Genomic DNA, 13,641 nt, shown 5'->3' with positions numbered 1-13,641 from the left:
GGATGTGGAGACATACTCATTAATCAGTGCATAGTGAAAGTACGTGTTTAGTTACATCCAAGTTTTAAGGGTTTAACCGATGACCAGAGGGGGACATGTATTTGAACATAGCTCAACGATATTTGTGTTATGATCATTATTTGCCATCAGGGAAACTCTCTCACGTGTGGTATTCATTATGATAAACCTTGTTGTTGTAATGCATAATTTAGCAGTTAATAATTGTGTAAATTTTCAATATCATCCAGCCTTTCACTGCTTGTATTTTTTTTTCTTATAAGAACACAGACCCTTTCCATCAAATCCCCAGACAAATGTAGGAGGAAGTAAAAGTGCTGAAACAAAATGGGTTTGAGCAGAACATCTGAAAAGCAATTAGCGAGTTAGACAGCCCATCACGCCTTTAAAACAAAGACCAAAACAAAAGAGACATGCTTTAACAGGCAGACGGACAACACAGCCTTAGTGCCACCAAAACCAGCTCAGCTTTTATTAAACATTTGCCAGGCATTTGCATTTAAATAAACGGTAAATGCTTTAATCTGATGCAGATTACAAAAATGTCAAATGACACAGCAACAAAAGCACAATAACACTATCCAGAACAAGGATGTGAGACCTCTGTAGCCGACTCTCTCAAGAATAATGTTGCCCAATAAGGTTTTTGGTGAAATGCCAAAAGAATGAGGGGATGTGCATTCCAGGTTCTGGAGACCTTCCAACACGGAGAGTCTCAAAAAATAATAAACACCTGGCTCAAAAATGCAGTCCTTCATTAGTCTGGAGACAAACTGGTGGTAGATCTTCACCAGTAGAATTGGGACTTTTTCCATTAGAGAACGGCTACTGGGTTTGATCCTTGTCTTGGATCACTGGCTGTGAGGAGTTTGGTGTGCGTAGGGTTCTCTCTGAGCTGCGTGGGGTTCCGCCTGCTGTGGGTGTGAGAGTGTGGTGCCCTGTGATGGACTGGTGCCTCATCCGTGGTGTCTTCCTTTCTTGCGGACAGTGATTCTGCGTAGGCTTTGGACCCACTGTGACCATGAAGAATGAACAAAAAGTGAGAAACCTGGCTTCAAATTTTGGGGTTTTCAAACTTCAAGTACATGTTTGTTCAAGATAAACAGGCTACTTCAAGTTCAAGCATTCAAACATTTTCTATAACTGCTTCATTCTGTTTCCGGTTGCGGTAGGTCCGGAGCCTACACGGAGTCATTCAATCACAACTATGGACAATTTTGAATGGCCAGTCCACCTACCCGACAGTGTTTTTGGACTGCACGAAGGAACCCATGCAGACACAGGAAGAACACACCAAATTCCTCACACACAGTGACCCCAGGCAGGGTTTAAACCCACAACCCCAGAAGCCTGTAGCTGTGTGACAGCAGCGCTACCATGCCAACAACCTTCATCAAGTTAAAATATCAACTCATTTTTTAACTTGTGAAGTTCCTCAGATATTTTGTAGCTTCTTCATGCTCCTCGATTCACCAAAAATCATGATTCTATTACACTGTAAGAAGACGGGCGCAGACAAGACGCTTTGGTCAGTTCAGTCTTCAGATATTTTCACAAGAGCACCACAAACACACAAAGCTGAACATGAGAGAATGAGGTCCACAGACGCTTGAGAGCTGGAGAATGATGGAGACACATCATTGTCTGATATGGAATATCCTTTTGAAAACTCTCTTGAAGTTCTCGTTGCAGAAAGGGTAGATGAAAGGGTTGAGGGTGGAGTTGATGTAGCCCAACCAGATGGTAAACATGTGCAGGTCGTGGTGAACACAGGTGTCACACAGAGCCATGACCATGAAGGTGATGAAGTACGGGATCCAGCACACCATGAAGGCTCCGATGATGAAGCCAAGCTGCCGGGCCGCTTTGCGTTCCTTGTGAACGCGCATGTTCTGGACACACTGCCGGGATTGTTCGCAGAACTTCTGCCATGTTTGTTTGAAAGTCAGAGCATTGCCTGTGTCCAGTGGTGGAGTAGTGCTGTTTCCCCAAGGCGACGTCGGTGACCGTGCGACATCGTCCTTGCAGAGAACGGTGGTGTAATTGTGAATCTCGGTAGTGGGCGAGATCTCGCAAATGTTGGCCACGGAATTGGGCACCAGTACGTTACAGTCATTCACGGAAACGAACATTCTGAGCTCGTCGTTCTCCTCGCAGTGCAGGAACCTCAGAGGGAGCGACGGCTCTTTGGAGGGCGTCTCGTCAATGTCGACGTCCTCCTCCTGGCTCATGGACGAGATCTCATTCGGCTCCCTCATGCTCCTTCTTTTATGCTTGGAGATGCTAAAGAATGAGGTTTTGCGTTTTTTGGGTTTTTTCCCTGATTCCTCCACCTCCTCGTTGGTATCCTTGGAGTTGAGTGGCTGCTCCAGAGTGTACTGATCACAGATACGCTGGTTTTTGGAGTAGGTTGCTCTCAAGGCTAGATTCTCCTCCTCTGAAGGTTTGTAGAACGTCCTCGGAAGCTGTTTGGAGTTCTGTACCGTGTCCTGATCTGTCAGCACCTTGGGGCAAGTGAGACTCTCCCACTGCTTGTAGTGCTCTCGCACAGCTATGAAGATCTGGGAGTAGAACCACAGCATCAGGAAAGAGGGAATGTAAAAGTTGAGGATGGCGGTGAGAACTTTAAACCAGGTCACGAAGCGAAAGTCCGTGTCGCACTTACTCTCCAGCTCAGGTTTCCGATCGACGTGAGCAAACATCCTCCAGCCCAGGATAGGAATGATCCATGTCATGGAGAGAAGCCAAGCTCCACAGATCATAAGTGTGGCCCTTCCTCGCGTCCGGTATTTCAGGTACCTTAAAGGTTGGCGAACGGAGCGATACCTGTCCAGACAGAGGATGAATAAACTGAAGATGGAGGCTGTACTAGCCACATAGTCCATTACCAGCCAAAACTGGCAGACAACACGACCCAGTTTCCACTCGTCCTCCAGCAAATAAACCATGTTCAAGGGCATCACAGTCGCCCCAACAATGAGATCGGCCAGGGACAGACTCACAATGTACAGGTTCCCCACTGTGTGTAAGGTCCGTTCTTTTCTCACAGCGAGAAGAACCAGGATGTTCATGATGACCGTCAGTAAGGACAGGGTTCCCAAGAGAATCCCCAGAATTGCATTGTTCATGTGATGGTGGAAAGGGATCGAAACGTTGGAGTAAGTCAGCAAACTGAGGTTGGCTTTGTCTTGCAGGATTTTTTGGACTCGACTCTCAGGCGTAGTCTCCATTGAAGTAGTGTCACCTGATGCCAAAAGTGAGGAGAGTTGTGTGAATACAGAGGTTTCTCATAGACATGTCCATAGAAATGACCTGGAAAAAAAAGACAAAGGGGAATTAAGTCAAACTGTACCAGAGCCTCATAACAGACAACAGTACAATAGACATCACCCCCAAGGCAAGAGTCCATCCCAGGAGCCATAGACCCTGGACAGTGTTGATAAGACACCACCTGCAGTGCCACTGTACTTTAAACTACTGATACTGGAAGCCTGTGCTAGCATTTCTCCTGCAGTGTTGCTATCAGTGTGTGGAGAGTGGGAGAAGAGGGTGGCATTGACAATCCAACACAATGGGTGTTTGAACACATTTTATAAGTGGTCAGAAACTTGTAAATAAATTATTAAACAATAAAGTTATGTTAAAACCAAGCACATCATTGTTTTTCTTGTGAAATCCTGTATATCACTGAAATTACGAATAGGGCGGCATGTTGGTGCAGCAGGTAGGTATCGCAGTCACACAGCTCCAGGGCCCTGGAGGTTGTGTGTCTGCGTGGGTTTCCTCCGGGTGACTGTCTGTGAGGAGTGTGGCGTGTTCTCCCTGTGTCTGCGTGGGTTTCCTCCGGGTGACAGTCTGTGAGGAGTGTGGTGTGTTCTCCCTGTGTCTGCGTGGGTTTCCTCCAGGTGACTGTCTGTGAGGAGTGTGGTGTGTTCTCTCTTTGTCTGCGTGGGTTTCCTCCGGGTGACTGTCTGTGAGGAGTGTGGTGTGTTCTCCCTGTGTCTGCGTGGGTTTCCTCCGGGTGACTGTCTGTGAGGAGTGTGGTGTGTTCTCTCTGTGTCCGCGTGGGTTTCCTCCGGGTGACTGTCTGTGAGGAGTGTGGTGTGTTCTCCCCGTGTCTGCGTGAGTTTCCTCCGGGTGACTGTCTGTGAGGAGTGTGGTGTGTTCTCCCCGTGTCTGCGTGGGTTTCCTCTGGGTGACTGTGAGGAGTGTGGTGTGTTCTCCCTGTGTCTGTGTAGGTTTCCTCCGGGTGACTGTCTGTGAGGAGTGTGGTGTGTTCTCCCTGCGTCTGCGTGGGTTTCCTCCGGGTGACTGTCTGTGAGGAGTGTGGTGTGTTCTCCCTGTGTCTGCATGGGTTTCCTCCGGGTGACTGTCTGTGAGGAGTGTGGTGTGTTCTCCGTGTCAAAAGTGTCTGTAGGTGTGAGTGTGTGTGTGTTGCCCTGTGAAGGAGTGGCGCCCCCTCCAGGGTGTATTCCCACCTTGCGCCCAATGATTCCAGGTAGGCTCTGGACCCACTACGACCCTGAACTGAATGAGCGGTTACGATAATGAATTAATGAAATTATGAATGGAACCTTGTTTGTTCTGAAAGCAGAGGGTAACCTGCGTATCGCCCCTCTCCCATTTCACCGTCTCTGACATGGAGACCCAGATTTCCTTTGGGAACCAGTCATAAACATCACAGTCGTCCTGTAGTGAAATGACGTTACCACACCCCCTCAAAATAAAACTAATGTAATGAGCACATTGCTAAAATTAAACTTCCCAAGTTTACTACTCATTACCCTTCAGAATAACAGGCTCCTTATGGAGAATAAAGGAGACGGATGGAGATTCGGTCCGGTTGCTAAGGAACAGTCTCTATGTGCACTTGGCTGCCGGCTGAAAATGCTATCAGTCACCTTTATTCTACCTTCTCAACTTCTCCTCTGAATCCCTCCTGCTGCTCCCCTTGCACTTCACACTTCACACTCGCTCTCTCTCCTTCGCTCTCTCTGTGGTGTCCCAGTGGGACTCGCCCCTGCCAGTCCTCTGCTCTTCATCTCCCTGCTCTGAAGGGCCTTCTGATCCAAGTTCCTTTGTAGTGTATTTTCCAACCAATGTATATCAATAAAACGTATCCAGATGCCTCCTCACCAAAGCTCAAAAACAAAGGTGTAAAGGAATTTTAATGAGCACCCTTCAGCTATCGGCTGCACTTAGAGTCACTTAAAATATCTGGATACTCGCTGTGTCTTCTGAAACAATGCTTATTGTCCCCATTTTACCGCAGTTCAGCCTATAATCTCGTGGGCTTTACATTACATTTTGATTGAAGACTGACTGAGGTCACACTTCTGTTAGATGATTAGTTCTGGACCACAACTCATCCCAAATGTACTGCATGGAGGTCTTTCAGAGAACACACGTCTGATGTTCCACAGCTACGTCTACTGTTTTTACACCCCTCCAGCCAACATTTCTCACACTCATGTTAATGTTAGAGCTTTTCTGTGGAGATAAAAGAAGCTGTGCGTATAAATGAATAGCTGAATTCACTAATCAGAAGAGCAATCTGGATCACCCTGGGCATGCAGCGTATTTCAGAAAAGGCTTCATAGAGAGTTCACAACAATAAAGGGCTTATTATTACTTTTATTATTGCTGTGAAGACAAATTTAGTCCATTCTCTTCTCTAAGTCACATAACGTACACTAATGTCTGTCTGTTATAATCACTTTGGGTTCAGACTTGGACACGTTCTTTTGTTGTGGGCTCAGTACTAATCTTGAGCTGCCAAGACTAGATTCAGTCCAAAAGTTTCAGTCCAGACTGGGCCTTTAATTTGACTTATATGATTTATTCGCAAGTAAAAGACTTAAGAAAAAACAAACGGAGGCATCTAATTGGGATTTTGAAGAAACAACAACTTTCCGTCAATGAGCAGCGGAGGCAGTGGCCGGTCGAGTTCAACCGGGATCCATAGTTAATCTGTCTGTTGTGAAGTGTTGCCAGATTGGGCATTTTTTCTGCCAAATTGAGTGGATTTTGTTTGAACCAGGCATGAGGAAATTTTGGGCTTTTTGAAAATCTCCTCTTCACATCCAGTCAGTTATTAAAAGTTTTAATGGCTAGACCCTCCATGAACACTGACTATATCAGAAGCTAGTTCACTTAACATTACTGACTGTACATAGTTCAGCAACAGTGTGTGGACTTTTTTGGGTGTTATTACATGCTACTTGGTGGCTTTGAATAATTAGTTTGGCCAGAAACCACAGCAGCAATCTGGCAACCCTGCCCCCATGCCAGCCTACACGACCAATTCAACTTCTAATGCTAATGACCTCCTGTGTTTTTCAGCTCACTACACTTTTTATACCTCGGTAACAAGCAATACTGGCATCCAGCCAATAGCTCAGATCTGAGCGGATAATTGGACACCCCTTACCTGTCTGACCAGGCTCTCTTATCCATTTTCATGTTGTACTGTTTTTAAGCTAAACTTTCCAATGTTCTTCACTGAAGTCAGTCTTGTTTACACTAAAGTCACCGAGCTCAAACCAAACTGGATCAATTTCACTCCAGAAATCAAGAACGTCAACAAGGTGGATGCCTTTACTTCACATAAACACAAAGGAAAGATGCAGCGATAACAAGGCGGGCTAATACTGCAACCACAGACATGCTGTCTTTCTCAAACAGAGCGATTTAAATCATTTAATATATATTTCACAGAACCTGCTGGTTCCTAAGACAGTTCAAGCCATCGGATGAGGTACAGGTGGGTATTGCAGCCCCTGGTTGATATTCAATTACATTAATGAAAGGAAAAATGTTTTTCTTTACAAATGTCAAAGTTTAACCCTTCTCTGCACTCCATTATTATACAGTAGTTAACAATACGGTGTATTATACAGTAAACAAAATATTTACGCTATGTAGGAAAACAGACACACTGCTAGGCTTCAAGGGGTTAACTTAAGAAAAAATGTAGAACATGGTACATGTTTAAACCTGGCACCAAGCTCAGCGGCGTATCTAGAACCTACTCATAACACAGTATGTGTAACCTAGAGATCTGAACAGAGGACAGCCCTGGAACATGAACGTTTGAGACTATATATTAGGGCTGGGCAAGTAATCGAAAGTGAATCAAAATCGACATTCAGAACTTCTAATCGATATAATCTTGTCTATATCGATTTTAGCGATTATTTTATACTATGTCCCACGCTACGAAGCTGTAGTCACCTGATTCTGTCCCTATCTCCCACACGGAGGTCAAAAATACAAAAACAATATAATCATTCATTAATCATAATCTTGGTAAAATGAATCATGATATTGATACGCGCTCATATCTCCCAGCACTAGCAGACATTAAACACTACTACATCATTAAAAGGCACTGCATAGAATAATGGGATACAACGTGTCATAAAGTGCACACTAATCTGGATGTACATCTGATCACCTAAACAACTTTACAAAATGGCCGACACGCTATCAGTGATTGCAGATACATTATAAATCAAAAGACTGATTGATTCTTCTGTGAATTCCTGATCGGGTTGGTGATATCTCTAAATATAATGCCTCCAGTTCGGATCCTGAAGACCTAACCAATGATACCACAGGGCATCTACGTCCTGTTCTTAACCCTTTTGTTTCCAGGCAAGATTTTATATTGAAGTATGTGTATTTCTGCAAAATCTGAGGATTTAAAATAGGATAAAAATGATCATTTTTAATAAATGATGGTGGACACAGCCCTCAGTGTTTTTCACTCTCAGATGCAGAGCCAACAGGAAGTTAGTAGACAAAAATTTGAGGAGTCTTTGAGGGCAGACAGTCCCTCTAAGTAACGCGGCCAAAGGCATCTGAACTTATGCAAGACGTATTTATGACAGATTTGACAGAAAATGGCCGACAGCAGGAGGAGAACTTTGCACTTGGACGCCTTTGCCCTCGTTTCTTTGTAGCAGTAAATCCTACAGCAAAAAAACTCTCCATTAAAGTGTGAGAAGTCTGTCTTTCCATTTCAGCGATGTTTGCTGTGCTCTGTGGGTATATTGCTACGTTGCTAAGCTAAAACTATTTGATTAAATGCATGCCACTTTCCACATGCATTTTATCCTGACGAGTGTGTCATTAACATAACAGAATATGACTGATGTGCACTTTGTCATTTTTTCCATTAAAAGAGAACACATCTCCCAGTCATATGCTATATGGCCAAAAGTCTGTGGACACTTAGTCATCCAGCTTTTATTCAAAAACGAAGGTTACTCATCAAGTGTTTGCCCTTTTCTCTGCACAGAAGGACAGTCTCTACTCTTCTGGGAAGGCTTAACACTAGATGTTGGAACATTGCTGTGAGGATTTGTTGGCATTCTGCTACAAGATCTTTAGTGAGATCAGGTTCAGGTGTTCAGTGATTAGTTCTGGATCCCAAACACCACACCAACACATTCTGCAGGTTTTAGGTCTACACTGTGTTCCATTTCTTCACAGCCTAATGCTGGAGGGTTTTATATCTTCTAGCCACTGTCTGGCACTGAGAAATGAGCTTTTAGGCTCATGTGCAGCTGCTTCAGAGCATCCATTTCATTTTACGTTCTCCTATGGAGATTATATAAACTGTGGCTGCACCTGCAAGGAGCTGCATTCACTAATTACATGGTCTTTAAAGGACTGAATTGAACACAATGAAATGGATCGTAAAAGGATTCTGCAGCTACAGTTGACTCTGCAGCTACTGCGTGTCAGTGGCCTGACCATTACAGATCGAGACTGAAAACCAACTTTCCCTCAGTGCTGTTCGAGCAGACGCTGAATGTTTCTCTTTTTTTCCTCCCACCCAAATCCTTGTGTTAACCATTAACCAGAAAACAGCTTAATGCATTTTAGAGTGCGTCAGATTCACTCTTCTGCTTGCTTCAGAATTCTCCAAGGACAGATTTCTGAGTCTCATTGAGCTCTATAAATATGTCTGGATTTGCTCATTGAAACATGTTAGTGCACTGTCCTCTTTCTTTGAAAGCCTCCTAATTTGTAGGTTTTATAGTGTAAGTGTGAGGTAAACACTTCATTGTACTTGTTTAATAGCCTGAGTAATATATAGGCAATTTCCGATTTAAATTCAACTCAACTGCAGGGTTTAGATGTTATATTCTATACTCATTGTCCACTTTACCTGCTCCACTTATCCTACATTAAAGGCTGCAGTCTGTCTGATGGTGTGTTGGGCTTGTACAAGTGGATCAGACACAGCAGTGCTGCTGGAGTTTGTAAACCCCTCAGTGTCTGAACTGAGAACAGTCCACCGACCAATAACATCCAGCCGACAGCGTCCTGTGTCACGTCCTGTGTGACTAGAGGACGAGCGACACACACTGTGCAGCAACAGATGAGCTACTGTCTCTGACTTTACATCTACAAGGTGGACCAACGAGGGAGGAGTGTCTCACAGAGTGGACAGAGAGTGGACACAGGGTTTAAAAACTCCAGCAGCACTGCTGTGTCTGATCCACTCTACACCAGCACAACATACACTAACACACCACCACCACGCCAGTGTCACTGCAGCGCTGAGAATGATCCACCACCACATCACACCTGCTCTGTGGGGGTCCTGAGCGCTGAGGAACAGGGAGAAAGGGGGCTTAAAATGAATGCAGAGCCACAGATGGAATACAGTCTTTAATTGTAGAACTACAAATTGCTCCTGTGTGGTCAGTGGAACTGAGAGAATGTGACAGTGTGTGTAAACAAGGAAGTCAATAATCATTATGTTCCACATTACACTCTACCAACTTATAAATACCAATCTCTATCAGACTGATGTCAGTGCATTGCTTTTTGTGCTCGAAAAACAACAAGGAATAGCACATTTAACAGCTGTTTAAGGGATTTAACCCACTGACCCACTCACAGAGTTGATATTCACAACACAGCCTCTCCTCCCATGACCTTTGTTCATTCGCTGAAGTCGTAAACTGCTCCCTTCAAACAGTTGACTCTGTGATCATAATAACATCTGTTTAACACTGTTTGGCTTTAACACACCCTTAAAACTGTAAACAGCATCTCAGGACACTCCTCAGCTCCTGGAGAAAAGAGTTACACAGTAAACCAGCATTTGTTCCCTGCTGCATTAACAGTCTCTACTCTTCTGTGAAGGCTTTACACCAGAGCTGGTGGCATTCGACCACATAAACATTACACACTGGCATTGGATAAGTAGATAGATAGTTCTAGATCACACACTCCGTACCAACTCCATCTCCATTGCTCCAGAGAATAGCAGGTAGTGTCCAGGGTCCTAAGGTGTGGGTTTGAGTCCGGCTCCGAGTGACTGTCTGTGAGGAGTGTGGTGTGTTCTTTCTGTGTCTGTGTGGGTTTCCTTCGGGTGACTCTCCGTGTGGAGTGTGGTGTGTTCTCCCTGTGTCTGTGTGGGTTTCCTCCGGGTGACTGTCTGTGAGGAGTGTGGTGTGTTCTCTCTGTGTCCGCGTAGGTTTCTTTTGGGTGCTCCAGTTTCCTTCCACGCTCCAAAACACACGTTGGTAGGTGGATAGGTGACTCAAAAGTGTCCGTAGGTGTGAGTGTGTGAGTGAATGTGTGAGTGTGTGTCGCACTGTGAAGGAACGAACATTATCTATGGTATTTTTAATGTATTTATTGTGTTATAAATCGGTGTAAAAGCATTATTATTATTATCATTTGTTTTATATCAGTGGCATAAAATGACAACATTATAGTTCAGTATAAACCTATATGTATTGATCACAAATAATGTAGTATTTTTTATACTACACTGATCTAAGGGTTAAAAAGAAAGGATCCACCGGCGTGTGGCATCCAGATACACAGACTGTTTAGAGATGTAATAGTATTGACTCGTATTTCCATTGAGCCGTCCAGTTACCTGTGATCGATATGAAATTTTCAGGAAGATTTACCGTCCAAACTGATTACTTATGAACACAGGGCTTTGACATTCAGCACAGCTTGCCTATCAGCAGGAGAGTGAGAGAGAGAGAGAGAGAGAGAGAGAGAGAGAGAGAGAGAGAGAGAGAGAGAGAGAGAGAGAGAAAGAGAGAGAGAGAGAAAGAGAGAGAAAGAGAGAGAGAGAGAGAGAGAGAGAGCTCACAGTCAATCAGAACTGATATTTACTGGGCCTTCTACTCAATGTTGCTTAACATTTCTCAAGGGATGTGCAGGAATATGAGCATTGCATCACCATAGGCATCATTTTAAATACACTATAAAAATCTGTACACAAACTTAGTATAACCACCAGAGAACAGCATTGTGATGCTCTGGAGCAGCTGCCCATGAACTTAAGCTTACCATGTTCAGTGCCAAACATCTGTTAGAGAAGCCGGCTCTAAGTAGTGGATCTGCCTTCTCTGAAGTGATGGAGCTCCATCAGACACGAGAGGGAGAAGATGGAGTGGAGTTTGCGATGCGGAACTAATCCTCCAACATTGGTACCTGATCTCACCACTGCTGCATTGACTGAATGCCATAAAATCCTGACAGAAATGGTCCGACATCTAGTGTAAAGCCTTCACAGAAGATCAGAGACTGTCACTGCAACCAGGTATAAACAAACTAGGTATAAATGACCCTTAATTACAGGAGAAATGTTAAATGAGAGCATGTCCCCAAAGTTTTGGCCACACAGTGTGTATAGAAATGAAGGTAATGGGGCCTTTAACAGTGCAGCATGTGTTGTCTGTGCTGTCAAAACCAGGACTAAAACCCAGCCTCATTGTTGTCTTTATTCCTGTTTATTCCTGATACTTGAACAATGTCTTGTTCCAAACAAATGCCATTGTTTATTAGCCCCTGTTTATTTCCACAAAATGTGGGAAATCACTCATAATTGTGGAAATAAACTGCAGACCAAATAATCCAGCCATAGCCACGGTACATATTCACATCATAACACTGCGAATACGTAAGCATCTCAGAAAAAAAGGCAACTCCATGAAATTTTGATAAAGTGATGAAGCTACCCTTTAGAAAAGCATCCATACACTGCACAACACTGTCCACGATACAGTAATGTGGTTAAAGCCCTGTCCAGTCATGGACTAAACCCCTGAATACACATCTGTGTTCCGTGTTACAGATGTAGAAGTGGTTTCCATTAAAAGAAAATACCAGAATGCCTTAAAAATGGGTTATTTGTAGCTCTAACCCTTCATACACATGGACCTCCACCATGCACCTGCAGCTGCAATGCAGCGCCCGCCACCCTGCAATGGTTCGTTAGGTTTATGACATCACAAAACCTAGCTGTCTGAATCTTTGAGTTTGAGAATTCAGAGTCTTTGGGACGCTACACTTTCTCAGCAGAAATGCTTAGCCATGGGGCTAACAACACCACACACACACATTTTAAAATGTTACATTTTTACTGAAAGACGTTTTAAAATGTAGTTTGGTATTTATTGATACTGAAAGTTTACCCTAATAACCCTGAGGAAAATGACATTAGCTTCGCTTATTATTAGTATATCTATCCATTCCTCCTTAAACAGTACAGCAGTTGCTATTAGGCGCTTTTTGGGCGAAAATTCTATGAAGAAGCAAACTTCAAAGTTCCGTCACCGCCTTCGCCAAGTGTACCTTACTGTATTTTTTGAGGTGGAAACTAAAACTGGACTCAAACGCCACCTCGAGCCTAAGCCGCTGTAAAATTTAAGGTGGAACTGAAGCTTTGAATAAAAATTCAAAAGTTTTTCTCACGACTTAACGTAACGTAACGTAACGTAAGACCTGCGGCACCGTTAAAGGTGGCGCGGAACACTGGAATAAGAAGCGAACTTGCATGTGCCGTCGCCACCTGTTGCAGCGCTTTGGGAGGCAGCTCTGAGCTCAGGAAGAGGACTCACATGTGGAAACTATCCACAGAAGAATACAGAGTAACGCTAACACGGTCCTACCTTTTACTTGTCCAAGAAAATAAACATATCTCCAATAAGGGGCCAGTGAGGTCCTGCCGCATGGCTTTAGTGTCCAGACTGTGAGCTTCCTTCATCTCTGAAACAGGAGCACACTCCCACAAGCGCGCTCTCTCTCTCTCTCTCTCTCTCTCTCACTCTCTCTCCCACCCCACACTCATCCTCAAGACCACCTACACGGACACTCCATTTCACCATACAGTGAACATACAGTAAAGATCATCATACAATAATTTAAACCCGTTTATGACCTTTTCTCCCTGCTCTTCTTGTAACCTTTATGATATATGACACCTACTCTGTCTATTTTTAAAATAACTCCAAGATCTCTAAAAGCAGTTAAACTCTCTAGACGTCTGGTTCCATTCACCATCTCTAAACAATTCGGAACCCGTATATTTCTAAATCTAAATTGATCTTTGCAAAAACGTTTCCAAATTAATGAAATTATCCTTTTATGGATTGCGAGGGGCACTGGAAACTTGTTCCTGGTAATAAACATAAAATTATACAAAAGAAATTGAGACTTATATGAAATTTCTTAGTTTCTTCATTCATTCATTCATTGTCTGAAACAACACCTGGAGGAAACCCACACAGACACAGAGAGAACACACCACACTCCTCACAGACAGTCACCCGGAGGAAACCCACGCAGACACAGGGA

The 13,641-nt window shown here is 43.9% G+C and overlaps 1 protein-coding gene across 1 annotated transcript; it reads right to left on the bottom strand.

Moving 5' to 3' along the window:
- Positions 1-509: 509 nt before the first annotated feature.
- hrh1 (histamine receptor H1) lies at positions 510-13,068 on the bottom strand. Its single transcript, XM_066672656.1, has 2 exons — positions 12,957-13,068; positions 510-3,330 (listed from the first exon to the last, which is right to left on the bottom strand). Exon 2 carries the CDS (start codon positions 3,246-3,248, stop codon positions 1,656-1,658), a length of 1,593 nt encoding a protein of 530 aa, XP_066528753.1. The 5' UTR covers positions 3,249-3,330; positions 12,957-13,068; the 3' UTR covers positions 510-1,655.
- Between the last annotated feature and the right edge of the window lie 573 nt (positions 13,069-13,641).

The sequence above is a fragment of the Hoplias malabaricus genome, chromosome 5, assembly GCF_029633855.1.
Source record: "Hoplias malabaricus isolate fHopMal1 chromosome 5, fHopMal1.hap1, whole genome shotgun sequence".
NCBI classification, from domain to species: Eukaryota; Metazoa; Chordata; class Actinopteri; order Characiformes; family Erythrinidae; genus Hoplias; species Hoplias malabaricus.
Note: the sequence above shows the minus strand (reverse complement) of the source record. Positions and strands in the feature narration are given on the sequence as shown.